At 39.7% G+C, this 14060-nt stretch overlaps 2 protein-coding genes across 3 annotated transcripts; one reads left to right on the forward strand and one right to left on the reverse strand.

Moving 5' to 3' along the window:
* Positions 1–868: 868 nt before the first annotated feature.
* Positions 869–4410, reverse strand: sirt3 (sirtuin 3). Of its 2 annotated transcripts, none has more exons than XM_076734730.1 (8): positions 3862–4410; positions 3739–3790; positions 3252–3425; positions 2927–3159; positions 2734–2834; positions 2077–2238; positions 1764–1973; positions 869–1589 (listed from the first exon to the last, which is right to left on the reverse strand). In XM_076734730.1, the coding sequence occupies exons 1-8, from the start codon at positions 3914–3916 to the stop codon at positions 1566–1568; spliced, it is 1011 nt and encodes a 336-aa protein (XP_076590845.1). In that variant the 5' UTR covers positions 3917–4410; the 3' UTR covers positions 869–1565. The 2 variants fall into 2 exon arrangements, with proteins under 2 accessions (XP_076590845.1, XP_076590853.1); XM_076734738.1 differs by having other exon boundaries at positions 1115–1589; positions 4096–4169.
* psmd13 (proteasome 26S subunit, non-ATPase 13) lies at positions 4408–9762 on the forward strand. Its single transcript, XM_076734718.1, has 13 exons — positions 4408–4628; positions 5609–5687; positions 6094–6128; positions 6225–6280; positions 6370–6413; positions 6625–6711; positions 6793–6964; positions 7069–7148; positions 7249–7374; positions 7712–7774; positions 8266–8346; positions 8592–8708; positions 9438–9762. Exons 1-13 carry the CDS (start codon positions 4528–4530, stop codon positions 9531–9533), a joined length of 1137 nt encoding a protein of 378 aa, XP_076590833.1. The 5' UTR covers positions 4408–4527; the 3' UTR covers positions 9534–9762.
* Positions 9763–14060: the final 4298 nt, after the last annotated feature.

Here is a 14060-nt window from a genome sequence, read left to right on the forward strand (position 1 = left end):
AGCACTGAAGTCTCTTTAAGAAGAGACGTCAGCAGCACCTTAAAAACACCCTTTTCTCCAGGACCGAGACGAAGCCGAGGTGAAAATTGGATGGAGGTGTGAGAAAAAAGTGAAGCAGGTGTTGAATCTGATCAAATCTGTAACGAGCTTCAGAACTACAAACCGCAAACACCACGAGGCTCGTTGATCTCTCAGCGAAGACGAACTCAGCTGGAGGAACTCACACGAATTCAGGTCACACTGGTGTAAGACAGACATCTGGGAATGGTGGACTTCATGGGACTACGTTTATGATGGAGGGTTTTAACTGCAACAAAGCTCGTGCTGAGGAAGCACCGGTGGACACGACAAGCCACTGACGACCACACGCCTGGACGAGGCGTTCACACGCTGCAGCTCAGGTCTTAGTAACTCAAACTGACATGAGTCTCAGATTGAGATTTGCTTGATCAGTTGCACCATTAAAACTGAAGAAGTGTCTAATAAAGACTTCAGCTCTTCAACTCTCTTCAACTTCTACTCCACTTTCACTCCATTACATTATTCTAACAGCTTTAGTTACCAGTTAGTGTTTTTCCTGAAGTACCTGAATACTTCCTCCACCTCTGGACTTCAGTGATGTGTAAATCTGTTTCCGGGGAACATCTGCAGCACTGACTAATCAAAATCTACCAAGTATGTACAAAAGAAGCCAGAGTATCACTTCTAAAATTACACTTTTAGGATGTCAAACAAAACCATGAACAGTCGGTTCTTCATACGTTCAGATATGTAATACATGTGAATACATGTGTAAACCACTTCTGAGTTTGTAATATTAATGTAGTTTAACGTGAGAGTGAAATATCTGACTTTTCACGACACATTTCAGTTCCCCTGACGTTTATTGCTCTGATTCAGTTTTAATGAGACGTTATAAAACACATTAGAGACGAACTCTGTGCAGCTTTGTGTCTCCTCCACATCCTTCACTCTGTTCTAGCTTGACGAGCCATTCAGAGACCTTCGTCTGAGGACAGGTTGTCCTCTGGCTCCCTCTGCTGGTTACAAATATACTCAGTCTTGATGTGAAGGTTCCACTTCATGAGTCTTGTGCCTTAAATGTTAATTTTTTAAAGACTTTTAATTCATACAGTCAAAGATTTTTGTTGATGAGAGTAAATAAAACGAAGAATAAACAAAATAAATTATTGTTCATCTTATTTGGTCAACATGGTCAATCAGCTGAGCTCATTTATTGTACATATCACTTCACAAATAGAAAATTTTGCAACTATTTTTACTTTCTGTTGTGACAGAAAAGCACCTGTTTGGATTTTTTCGTCACTGTGTCACTTACCTGTGCTTTAGTGATATTTGACAACATTTCAGTTTTACTGCATTTCCAGTGTAGCAGTTCATTATTTTCCGTTCTGTGAGCTTCCATTGATAAAACCAATAATCCCAGTATTAGCACATGAACCTCAGTAAAACCATGGGCACAAGTCAGCTGGGTTTATTCTTGCAGTGTTGGTGTTTTCATGACTGAGTGCAGTGAAAAGGTCAAACCTCCATCTTCATGTTGGTCACTCTTCTGTCTTTGTTGCAGCCTGCAGATAAAAGCACACACGATAACATAAGTGAACTCATCTCCTGCTCCGGTCTGTTGGACTAACTGAGCAAGAACGAGGGCGAGCTGTGATAGACTCGCTGCCCGCCGTCAAACAGTACACAAAGTTACTAACTAGAACTCACTTGAACCTACAGCCAAAACACACACTCACTCTCTCAGCACCGGCCGCCATCAGGGCGTCCAGCTCCTGAGTCCAGCCGATTGCATCCACCAGGGCTTGCACGCCGCTGACCACGTCACCCAGCTGCACCACGTCCTGAGGCCGGCGGCGCCAGGTGAACGGCCCCACCACGTCCCTGTTGATGAGCAGACGGGGCACAGAGCTGCGCACAGCTCCTGACAGACTGGCGAAGGGCTCCACCTGCAAGGCAAAGACCCAATGACATCAAGTTTCCAAAGCAGGTGGAATTTCAGCTGGAGAAAACATCAGAGACATGATGTGGTCTGACGCCGGTGGCGCTCACCTCCAGTGAGGTACCCATGATGATCAGGAGGTCCGCCAGTGGGAAGTCTGTCAGGTACTTGAGGAAGTGATGGGGAAGCTCCTCCCCGAAAAACACGATGTCGGGCTTGACCACGCCCTTACAGGTGGGACACTTGGGGACCGTCCCTCTCATCACGTCCGGCTGATGAGACATGGAAACAGAACGTAGATTTACCATCTATCTCAATCATGAGAACGGGACAGATGGACGACCAGAAAACATAATAAAAAGACCTTAAATATAAAGGCACAGGACAATTTTTCAAAATTCAGTCAGAAATACTGTGTGTGGAAGTCAGCTGACATCTGTTTGCTGCTGGGGTCAAAAACTTCTCTTAAAATGACCAGAAGCAGCTGCTCCCATCAAGATTCAATGGAAGACATTCATTGCAGTTGGACATAACGAGCTTATCTGATGTGAGACCTGTTTCAGAAAGTGCAAATAAATGTTCAGTATTACGATAAAGTTCTTGATAAAATCTTACTGACTGCAGGGCAGGGTATTTCTCCACAGGAAAATCTATGAAACGTCTCTCATTAAAATAACAGAAATGGCTGCAACTGGACGACACGATAAACCATGTTTGAAATACTGTGTTCAGTCTGGGGCTGCAGATGGTATTTGGTTCTCACTCACTCGCAGCTCCTCTCCCTCGTATTTCCTGCGGCACACAGTGCAGGTGGCGGTGGCAAATGTCCCATGAGCCTCCACCAACATCTCAGGAGGAATCCCTGCCACTTAATACAGACACACATACAGGTAAACAAGCATGATGACAGTGTAGTGCTTCAAAAACAATGCAAAGACAAGCAAAGAAACGAGTCCATACGTCTCTCCAGCCCGTCGATGTTCTGCGTGTACATCCTGAGGAGCTGACCCTTCTTGTGAAGCAGCTGGACAAAATAATGGGTCAGATTGGGCTGATAGGTTCCTGGATACAGCTCTTTGGCCAGGGCGAAGAAGGGTTGAGGGTTTTGATGGAAAAAGCTGATCTCGAATATGGCCTCGGCGTAAGGCAGGTCATACTGCTGCAGGTTGTCGTAGAGGCCGCTGCCTGGAGACCTGTGAGGGAACAATGTGCTGATAGACCCCCAGAACACTTCTGATATTTACAGGTTTTTAGAAATTCCAGAAACCACATCTAGGTTTTTTACCTGAAATCCGGGATGCCACTCGGCGTGCTGATCCCAGCTCCGGCCATCACCACCACCCTCCTGTACTGCTGCTCTTTGATGTTCTTGCCGATGTCCTCCAGGGTGTGCTGCTCCTCGCCGGCACCGCCGCCACGGGAGAATAACCCTCGAGTCCATCTGGGAGAGTTTGTTTGTCTGTGAAGAAGCAAACTGGGGGTGAAGGAGTTTGTGATGTTTGTCTGCACAGACATGCACAGAAACTGTACAACTAATATCTTTGGATTTTGGACTGTTAAGGAAACTGTGATGGACATTTCTAACTATTACTTGACATCTTTAATTAACATGCCTGTAAAAACACACCGCTTGCACACAGCTGTATAACTGCAGCTTTATTAACTCGTGTCATAACCCTGCATGTAGACTGTAATCCTTATTTAAATGCCAAACATGGAGAGGGCTGGTAAAATGTCTGGGTCTTGCTGTCTCGTTAGGACTAGGACTGTACCTGCACAAAGCTGCTGAACCCGGAGCTGGACACAAACTCTTTTGGCCCAAGCCTACAAAAAACAAGACATAAGTCACTTATAAAATACTTCTTCTTCATTTCAGCTCTCTGCTGTCTACTGACCGTTTGTTCTCCAGCACAGGCTGCGATACAAACAGCAAAGTCTGACAGGTGACATGACTGAGGAGCTCACTGAAGGAGTCACAACACAACAGTCACAGCAAACTGAACTACCCGCAGAGTTTTAGCGCATGACTCCAACTGACACCGTCTGGCACAAGCAGATTTTTAAACACGGACACGAGCTCTTAACACATTTTCTCCACCTACAATCGGATAAAATAGCTAACTAATGACCTATGTTTGCCTGCTGAAATGTTCTGTTGTCGTCCTTTGACCTCCTTATGACGCGAACCGTAACGAGTACCGTAATATATGAAATAACTAGCCTAATTTTAGCTAGCTACACAAAGCAGCCCGGTTTTTCAGCTATCAAGCTTAGGTCACTTATTTCTTTCTGTTTTCTGTTGTCCGTCGTTTATTCATTAAAAAACGGGGCAATAATCTTAAAGCGTACAGCAGACAAGAAATCAATAATGAAAAAGAAAATCTTGACTAACATTTGGCTAAATAGCGAGCTAGATTTTAGACACGCCTCCTTTATTTCCCATCATCCTTTGCGTCCAGCAGCAGGGCAGACCCACAACACAGCAGGCTGGTTGACGTTAGCTGAGAATTCAACTACACTTTTCGGTCCCTAATAAAATTTAACTTCAGGTTGTCGCTACGATGAAAGATGTTACTGGGTACCTCAAGCAACAGCAGAGCAACAGCTCCACGCCGGAGATGGCGGCAGAGTGGCACACGTTGGAGGAGTTTTACAACAAAAGGTAAAAAGCAGTTAAAGTCAGCTAGCTAATGTTCTAATGCCTTGCTGGCGCTAAGCTAGCTAACGTTAGCTAGCTCATTCATTGGAAATGCACGCTGAGTCATGCACAAAGCTAGCGTTAGCTGAGGTTTGGCTAATGTTAGCCGCAAGTTTTTTCTTAAAGATCAGAGCGGAAACTTGTCTTTAAATATTCTTTTTTGAACATATAAATCATCCACGCCATTACAAAATCATTTAGTGAGTTGAAGCTTTGACTCAAGCACCAGAAATGTCGATGTGGAAGGCAAAGTTTAACAGTCTGTCACAAGTTTTCGTAGCTGTTTGCTATCGTGAACGCTATGGATGAGGCAGTGCACCATAAGAATAGTTTTATTAGTTTAATTAAGTGCAGATTTGTAAGGCGTTGTCATTGTGAAGGTTTATACTGACTCTGAAAAGAGTTGTGTATGTATCAAAATTTAAATGTCTATCATTTGTTAGCTGTGTTCAAAGTAAACAACAACAAAAAAAAAGCTTAAATGACTTGATAAAAAGCATAGAGACTCAGAGTACTCAATATACATAGGTTAGACACGTTAACATAAACACCTTATAGAATAAACAGTTCCTAATTAAAATATTTTTACCTCTTTTGGACCTTCCATGTTTTGTTTTAACAACACTGGGGCAGAAAAGGTGTCATTTAAGGTTTAGTTATCTGTTTACATCACCTAAATCATCACCAGTGACTCGCCAACCAACACGATCAATCAGTGCCACTCACCATCTGTTTTTATAAGTTTAAGTTGAATAGAGATGTGTGTAATCAAGATATGAAAAGTCAGTTTCACCTGCATCTGAGAGCTCGATGTGCTTGTTAGCTGATGTCCTGGCCTGAACCACTTATATCTTCATGTAGTTTTTGGTAGATAGTTGCAGTGATGGCTTGTGGTTTAGATGAGCAGATGACTAAAACTGACACTGTGTGTTTTGTATTGACAGATTGTGGCATCAGTTGACTCTGAAGCTGACAGACTTTGTCAAAGATCCTTGCTTCAAAACAGGAGATGGCCTCATACAGGTAAATGCATGACAGTCACACGTTGTGTGCTTGTGCCACAATGGATGAGAGAGGATGAAATATGATTCACATATTTGTATGTGTGTTGCCAAAGTTTTCCACCATGTTGTGACTGGTCTGTAATAAACTTATGTAACTTTTTAAGGGGAATTTAGTCGCTGCATCTAAATTTCTTTGAGGACTCTTCTTAGCCCAGTCATATCAGAAATTGGCAACACCACTCATATTACACAAGCACTGAACATACCATCATAAATACTTGAACTCTGAGATGCTTTGAAATACTCAAACACACGATTTTTGCCTTTAAATCTATTTGTTTTTCAGAATTTGTTTTCAGTGAGATAGAAATGTAACATTTTGCTGTTTTCTGTGATCTAACCTTTTTTCCCCCCTTTTCTTAAAGCTCTATGACAATTTCCTCAGTGACTTTGAACACAGGTGAGATGAGTCAACCCATGTTATATCTGCCAGTTCAGTATCTTCTGCTTCTTTGCCTGTTTAGATGCTAATTTATTATTTTTGCTCCCTAATTAGAATCAACCCATTGTCCCTCATGGAGATCATACTGTATGTTGCGAGACAGATGCAAGGTAAGAATGAGATGATACAGCAGGGAATAATTCTTCACACAATACACTTCCTTCACGTTTTATATGATATGATATGTTTTTATTTGTAGATCCAAAAGAAGCCATCACTTTTCTCGAGAAGACCAAGGAAAAGGTACGATGAACGATACCAACGTCACAGATTTTGAATTATCACAGTGAAACAGTTTAAACACAAACTGAACATAATAACCTTCACGAAGGGAAAATTCTGTTTGACTGCATTAGCTTTAGGCGGGTGTACCTAATAAACTGACAAGTGTAAATGATGGAATTTTGCAAACTGTATTTCTGATCAAACTTTGATGTGCCTCTGATTGGTTCAGGTGAAAAGCAGCGAAGAAGCCGTCATTCTCTGCAAGACGTCCATCGGCAACCTTAAACTGGAGATCAATGATCTTCCCGCCACAAAGGTAAAGGCTCCTAATCTGTCTCAAGCTGCTGACGCAAAAAACACGCCTCACACCTTTGCTTCTTCGTCTGTTCACTTCCAGAAACTCATTGAAGAGGTTGAGGAAATGCTGAATAACTTGCCCGGGGTGACGTCAGTCCACGGCCGGTTTTATGACCTCTCTAGCAAATATTATCGCATCATTGGGAACCACGCCTCCTACTACAAGGATGCTCTGCGCTATCTCGGATGTGTGGACATTAAAGACCTTCCAGGTGAGCAAAGACATGATGGGAAACATTTGTACTTGATTTCAGGTGAGTGGAGCACAGAACATCATTCATATTAACAGCTGAATGATTGAATGTTTTTACTGCAGAGACAGAGAAGCAGGAGAGGGCATTCACACTGGGACTGGCTGGACTCTTAGGAGAAGGAGTTTACAACTTCGGCGAGCTGGTGGGATTTTCACTGAACTCTGTAGTCATCATGTGTTTATCACTGCCATTCTTTCAGCTCAAGCACGTTGACAATGACCACATCTGCTGTGTCTTTGCAGCTGATGCATCCTGTGCTGGAGTCGCTGAGGAACACAGACAAACAGTGGCTCATTGATACACTTTATGCCTTCAATGGAGGCAATGTGGAGAAATTCCAGAGCTTCAAGTCTGCCTGGGGCCAACAGGTGATTAACAACATGTGTATTGATCATTTCTATTTGCATTGTAACAGTTCAACATGTACTTAAACAGTAAGGGTTGAATGGATCAACTTTGATCAGCATATAAGGACTAAAACAGGTGCCATGCAGTGAGGTCAAGCCTAATAATTTGATCATTTGTTTGACATGAGTGTTGATTCATGTATTTGAGTGTGTAACATTTGGAATAGAAACCTCGCTCTGATGAGTAAAACTTCAGCTTAAAGACCTGAATATGTGGAACCTCCTCAGAGGATTGTCACTTGCATGTGATTACTTTTGTTTGGCAACTGTCTAATTTATTTTTCTCTCTTGGTTGTAGCCTGATCTTGCAACACATGAAGCTAAACTGATGCAGAAGATCCAGCTGCTCTGTGTGATGGAGGTGAGATTCAAAAGACAGTGAGACTCCAAACAGGAACTTTAAGACTAAAGGCCCAGTCACACCCGCGTTAAGCTAAAGTAAAATCAGTTCATTGTAGTGGAATCACTGCATTCACTCTAAGAAGTGAAGTAAATCCCTGCAGTTTTTGTCCAGAATTCATCTTTGGAACTCAACTTTGACACACCTGTGAGGGCAGTCAATAGAAATACGTCTCTTGAATGACCTGTGTTAACTTACTGACTGGTTAGCGATGAAGATAACTGTCCCCACACAATGTCACCAAGAATTCATCAGCTATTTTATAAGCAGTCTTAGACGAATCTTGCAGAGCCACTTTCTGGCCTATAACCACACAGATAGTCCACACCAACAAACCAAATCTGTCTGATGTTGATTATTTTCTGACCCCTCACATGTGACACTGATGATGTCACCGTGAAGGTTAAAAAATAAGAATATTAAATCACTTAAAATGTCTCCTTTCTTTCCAGATGACTTTCACTCGTCCTGCAAACCACAGACAGCTCACCTTCACTGAGATCGCTCAGAGTGCCAAAATCCCTGTTAATGAGGTCAGTTGGATGACAAGTGTATTTAATCAGCCTATTCATAAATGTCAATAAAACCCTGACCGTGATTAGCATGATCGACTTTGATTACCAGAGAGTTCAACTTGCTGTTTTAATGCCTGTACAGAGCAGATCTTCAAATTATTTTTACGTTTTATTTGTCAAATCGCTTCAAGTTTTGATGTATCACGTATGAAAATGAAGTGATGGTATTAGTGTCTGATGCTCTGTATGTTTGTCTCCTGCAGGTGGAGCTTCTGGTGATGAAGGCTCTGTCTGTGGGCCTGATCAAAGGTAACATTGATGAGGTGGACCAGAAGGTGCAGATGACCTGGGTGCAGCCCAGAGTGCTGGACCTGCAGCAGGTGAGTCTTCATTTTCTTCTATACATTGCATCAAAAGAGAAATTTGCTCTGGAACAGATTTTTATCAGCATAGTGTTGTTCATCTCAACATGAATCATGCTGATATCACAGCAGAGGAAAACAAATACAATCTTTTCACAACTCTAAATGTTTTTGGGATACTTTTGTCACTCCTGGAAGTAACTGGCTAAATGTAGTGGATGTGTCATCATGTCCTGGTCAAAGCCAGAGCAGCTATTTCACACCGATGCTAAACAATCATGCAGGAGAAATCCATCACAGGAGGAGTCATCTCAGTGACGAACAGCTTCACAAACCTTTCGTTTATTTTTTCTTTCTTATTCCCACAACACATTTAAGATATATTTTCAATATTAGTTACCACATTAAAATGCAGCAACAAAAGCTGAGTTCTGATCTAAGCTGAATTTTTAGAGATTTGGTTAATTTATAAAGGTAGTTTTTGCAAAGGTAGATTTTTCTAAAATACTGTGGAACCCAAACCTGCACAGAGACCAGTTTCAACACCGACAGCAGCATGAAGTCGATCAGAACTTAAAGCAGCTGCAGGACAGGTTTCAGTTTCTGAAGGAGAAAGCCAACGATGTCAGCAGTGACTTAGCAGTAAACTACACCAGTAAAACATCAGAGTCAGACCAGAGGTAAAAGTCACCAGCAGTTTGGACTTGACCTGCTGGTTTTATGCTCACCTGTTGTTGATGGTTTTAGATCAAAGGTATGAAGGAGCGTTTGGACTCCTGGTGCGGTGATGTGAAGAACATGGCCATGCTGGTGGAGCAGCAAGCCCACGACATCCTCACCTGAACCAGCTCCCCTTCAGTCCACAGGAAAACCTCACTTCTTCACCATTTCTGTTTTGTATTGTTTTTCTTTCTATCAGATGTTCATTCTTCTGTTGTCACTGTTTATTACAGCCTGTAAATTACACTGTGGAGTTTTACAAAATAAACATCTGGTTGTGACATTATAATCCTCAACATATGGACAAAAAATATTGTCTGAAACACAAATAAAAACTACCAAAAAAACATCATATTCATCCCTACAAATGATTATTTGTGTCTTTCAGCTACTCCACTGCATTTCAGAGAAATATTGTACTTTTTTTCTCTCACTGAACATATCTGACAACTTTAGTTGCAAGTTACTTTACAGATTTTAACATGATTTTGAGGTTTGAAAAGGTGTATTAAAAAAAAAAAAAAAAAAAAAAAGCATTATGAAGGAGTCACCTTGGCCTCTGGGTAATTATGACTCTTCATCTGAATTTTCAGAGTTTTTAGAACCAAGCACTTGATTAATGGAGAGAAAAAAACTGAAATATATACTCTGGCAATGACAAGACTGAAGTCAAGGTAACTGTTACATGTCAGGAGTGTTAGCTGCTAAAGCTATCCACAACAAACATTTAGCTGCGCTGCCTGCTAAAATGATAAAAGGCTAGCAGATAACGGCTAATAGCTCCATGAAGCGCCGCGGTGAAAGGCTAACAGCTAGCGGCTAAAGACTGTAAAAAGGTGCCGTGGTACTCCGGGCAGGATGCTGTCATGGTGATATGTAACAGGTAAGATGTTTACTATGTTCACCATCCCAGTTCACTGAACTAGCATGCTGACATATGCTAACTAGCTTTACCACAAAGTAATTAGTGGCTGAATCAACAGGCTGACAGCTGTAGCTACTACAATATTGTACCACAAGGATCAAATCGAATTAGCAATATTAGCTTGTAATTTTGATCATCACAAGGCCATTTTTAACCTAAAATAGTAAAATGTGAGTGATGTTAGCCACTGACCATGACATTACACAGTGTTTCAGCTTTGGCTGAGTGAATTTAGCTATTTATTTTACATGAACATCTCATTATGTTGTAATGGCTAGTGCTAGCAAACAATTGTATGTTACTTTATGGTTTCTTAGTTAGCTGCTAAATGCTATGCTATGTTTATCCGCTAGCTAGCTGCTAACTTTGTCTGTTCAGACTAAAGTAGCCATACAGTATTTTAATTTTACTCAACTACTGTTTTTAGACTTGTACTGCTTGTACTTCTACTTTTAAAGTAAGTGCATTTAATAATTTTCTTCTTCATCACATAAATTTGAGATAGCCTGTATTTACATACCGTTGTTTATGTATTTAGTGAGTTGCAAATGGAATATATGGCTTATTGTATTCACTGAAAATACATTTCAGCCTGTTTGTTACTGATTTGTTTCCTGGTGTAAGTGTCATCAAACATCTAAAAATTGGATGTAGCTGCTTTTTTTTGACCCTTTTGTCTGTATTTGGATCAGATTGTACCTTAAGTATTTTGTGAGATTTACAGTTCATTTCATGTCAAAGGGAATATTTCTTTATATTCTTCTACGTTTATTCGATGGTGATGTTGCTGCTTTGCAGAAAGGGATTCCAGATGTAAAACATGTGTGAAGCTTATAAAATGTGAAACCACTGAATAATATATGAAGAGTTCTCTGAGATTATGAGTTTACATGGCAGGAAGTACAGTGAGCATGAAACAGCTTTTGATCCACCAGACAGAAACCACTGAGACAGTTTTCTCTGGATTTACATAAAATTTTTATGTATTCTGTGAGTTTAAACAACACATTACACAAATTACTTTAACTCAACCGTTGATGACACATTTGTACAACTTTTCTTTAGTAACATGAAGTGATTACAGGCCCATATATGAAACTTAACTTTCCTGTAACATGCACTCAAAGTACATTTAGTCAAATACAGTATAAATTTGAGGTACTTTTTTTGTGAAGTATTTTCTTCTCATGCTACTTCCTACTTCTACTCCACTACATTTTTGAGGGAAATATTGTACTTTTTACTTCACGGTGATTATCTTACAGCTTTAGTTACTAGATACAGAATAAGATTTTTGCACCAAAACATAAAAAAACCTAAAGACAAAATGATTAGTAGATCAATCCATCGCTTATCAAATGTGAGGATTTGCTGCTTTTCTTTGTAATAATTTTCAGTTACTTTCAATAATTTGAGGTCACTTTGGCCTTTCTCACTTTTTTCAGAAATCAAGTACACATACCTCAGAATAGTACTTATGTAAGGACAGCACTTCAGACATTTGGTGATTGGGAAGGTTTGAATCACATTACAACATGTTGAAAGGTCTCCACAGAGATGTCAAACGGAGGCGTTCATTCATTTCTGCTCTGAGATTTTCAAACATGCAAAGTGTTCTGTACAGCTTCTTTGTCCACATCCTCAGGGGTTTATCTCTTTTTCTCTACTAACATCTGAAAATAAATCTGTATTCAAATATTATATAGATTAGAATAAAACAATAAAATAGAACAACACATGTAAAAGTATCACTAAAGGAAGAAATATGTATATTTCTAGTGTGTATATATGTATATAGTGTGTGTATAAATAGGGGCAGTATCAGTGTAATATGCAAGTTATGCTACAAAAAAACTTGAGTAGTGGGAATGAGAGTAGTGCAAAGGTCACGGCGTGATAATGTGCATAAGAACTAAGTCCAGCAGACCGAGAGGAAGAGGAGAAGAACATTTATTTATGCAAAAAAAGTGCAGAAAGCAGAAAAACATCACGATCAGACGGAAATGAAGATATTCAGTATGAAGAGTTGAAACATGTCTGCTCGTATCTGCTCTTTAGCATGAAGAGGGAGCTGAGGAGGCTCCAGTAAATGCCCTGAAGAGGATTTTTTCTGCCTCATTTAAAGTCTTTTCTTCCATGAAGAAGTGTGCAGACGCCACGTTTGCTTTCATTGTTGATCGATACAAAAGAACTTAACAGAGGACGGTTCTGTGTTCTGTGGATGATTGATGTGCTTCAGTGAACACTTCGGTCATGTTCGACCCAAAGACACAGCAGTTCGTTGAATACACAGTTGTTACGACTGTGCTTTTATAGAAATGAATGAATGCGCTGCTGTGAGACACATCAGTCCAAACGTGTTAAAATGCAGACACGTCTTAGGATACAAACGTTAAACATGCAACATCAAACTAAACATTAAAATCTTAAAAAACAAAATTACATTATAGACCAGATAATAAACATCCACATCAGTATACCTGAACATAACAACATGTCTACTGCAGACATATTATTACTATACAAAGACATTACATTAAAAATATGCTTATTTTCTTCCCTGCTGAGAGTTGTAGATGAGAAGATTGACAGCACTCTCATGGCTGTATGCTAGAAGCTACAGCCAGCAGGCTAGTTAGCTTAGCTTCACATAAAGACTGAAAACAAGGGGAAACAGTTAGCCTGGCTCCATCCAGCAGTAATAAAACTGACCTACCAGCGACTCTAATTGATTTTGTCATTTAACTTGCAGCATAAAAGCAAATAAGTGCATTTACCAAAATGTCAAACTATTAAAGGAGAACTGAGGCATCGTCACGTATAAACAAAGGTTCGTCGCCTGCTGAGGTCTCAGTAATGAACCTCCTCTCTGAATGCAGACGCTGTGTCTGCTGTCCACTCTGCTCTCCTCCTCACCTGTCAGCTTCTGCTCAGGTGTCTGACTGCACGAAACCATTATTTTTGTTTTCAGTTAGGCTGTTGATTACTTTTATACACTTGATCTGCTCATTTTGTCTTCCATAAAAGCAAATCCTAAAATTTGGGAAGTGAATGCCAGCGGATATTTAGAAACTTTGCTAGTTTAATAATTTATCCAATTAATTGATTGTAGATCAACATATGTCTTTTTAAAACAACAAAATGGAAAAAATTGACAAAATATAAAAATATATACATTATGTAAATACATAAAAACACACAAACATGTAATATGTTTAAATTAAGAAATAATTCTGTTTTTAAACAGAAATTAAATTAATAAACAAAATAGAGAAAAAAATGCTAATTTCAAATTAATAAACAATCTGAAAATCAATTTAAAACAACAACAACAAATCTATTAGAAATCAAATAATTTTAAATAAAATGACAAAATGATTTTACATTTAAATGTTTTATTGTTTTAAAGATAGAAATTCAAACCCTGTCACAGACGAGGAGAGATCATCAATAATTTAATACATTAATAATAAAATGAATTAAAAACAATGTGTAAAAAAATCAATAGCAATTGAAAAATATGCAAATAAATTCAATTTTTAAACATTTATCAAAATGTTTGTTGATTGTTTAAACATATGTCTCAGTCAGTATACATTCCCACTTTCTCTTTAGTCTGATCTATGAATTCTGTTTCTATGGCCGTGCTTGATTTATTCTAATCATGCTCACCTGCCTCCTCTCACCTGTGTGAAAGAGGTCGGACTGCGTGTCACTGAGGAAGC

This window comes from Chaetodon auriga, chromosome 1, assembly GCF_051107435.1.
Source record: "Chaetodon auriga isolate fChaAug3 chromosome 1, fChaAug3.hap1, whole genome shotgun sequence".
Classification (NCBI taxonomy): domain Eukaryota; kingdom Metazoa; phylum Chordata; class Actinopteri; order Chaetodontiformes; family Chaetodontidae; genus Chaetodon; species Chaetodon auriga.

What these genes read in the sequence shown, in the direction of transcription:
- sirt3 (XM_076734730.1), bottom strand. Translation starts at nt 3,916, where the DNA reads ATGTCACCTGTCAGACTTTGCTGTTTGTATCGCAGCCTGTGCTGGAGA. An exon ending in GGTTCAGCAGCTTTGTGCAG is followed by an intron (nt 3,426 to 3,738) that starts GTACAGTCCTAG and finishes GCTTCTTCACAG; the next exon opens with ACAAACAAACTCTCCCAGAT. An exon ending in CATCGACGGGCTGGAGAGAC is followed by an intron (nt 2,835 to 2,926) that starts GTATGGACTCGT and finishes GTCTGTATTAAG; the next exon opens with TGGCAGGGATTCCTCCTGAG.
- psmd13 (XM_076734718.1), top strand. Translation starts at nt 4,528, where the DNA reads ATGAAAGATGTTACTGGGTACCTCAAGCAACAGCAGAGCAACAGCTCC. An exon ending in TCGAGAAGACCAAGGAAAAG is followed by an intron (nt 6,414 to 6,624) that starts GTACGATGAACG and finishes TGATTGGTTCAG; the next exon opens with GTGAAAAGCAGCGAAGAAGC. An exon ending in GGACATTAAAGACCTTCCAG is followed by an intron (nt 6,965 to 7,068) that starts GTGAGCAAAGAC and finishes TTTTTACTGCAG; the next exon opens with AGACAGAGAAGCAGGAGAGG.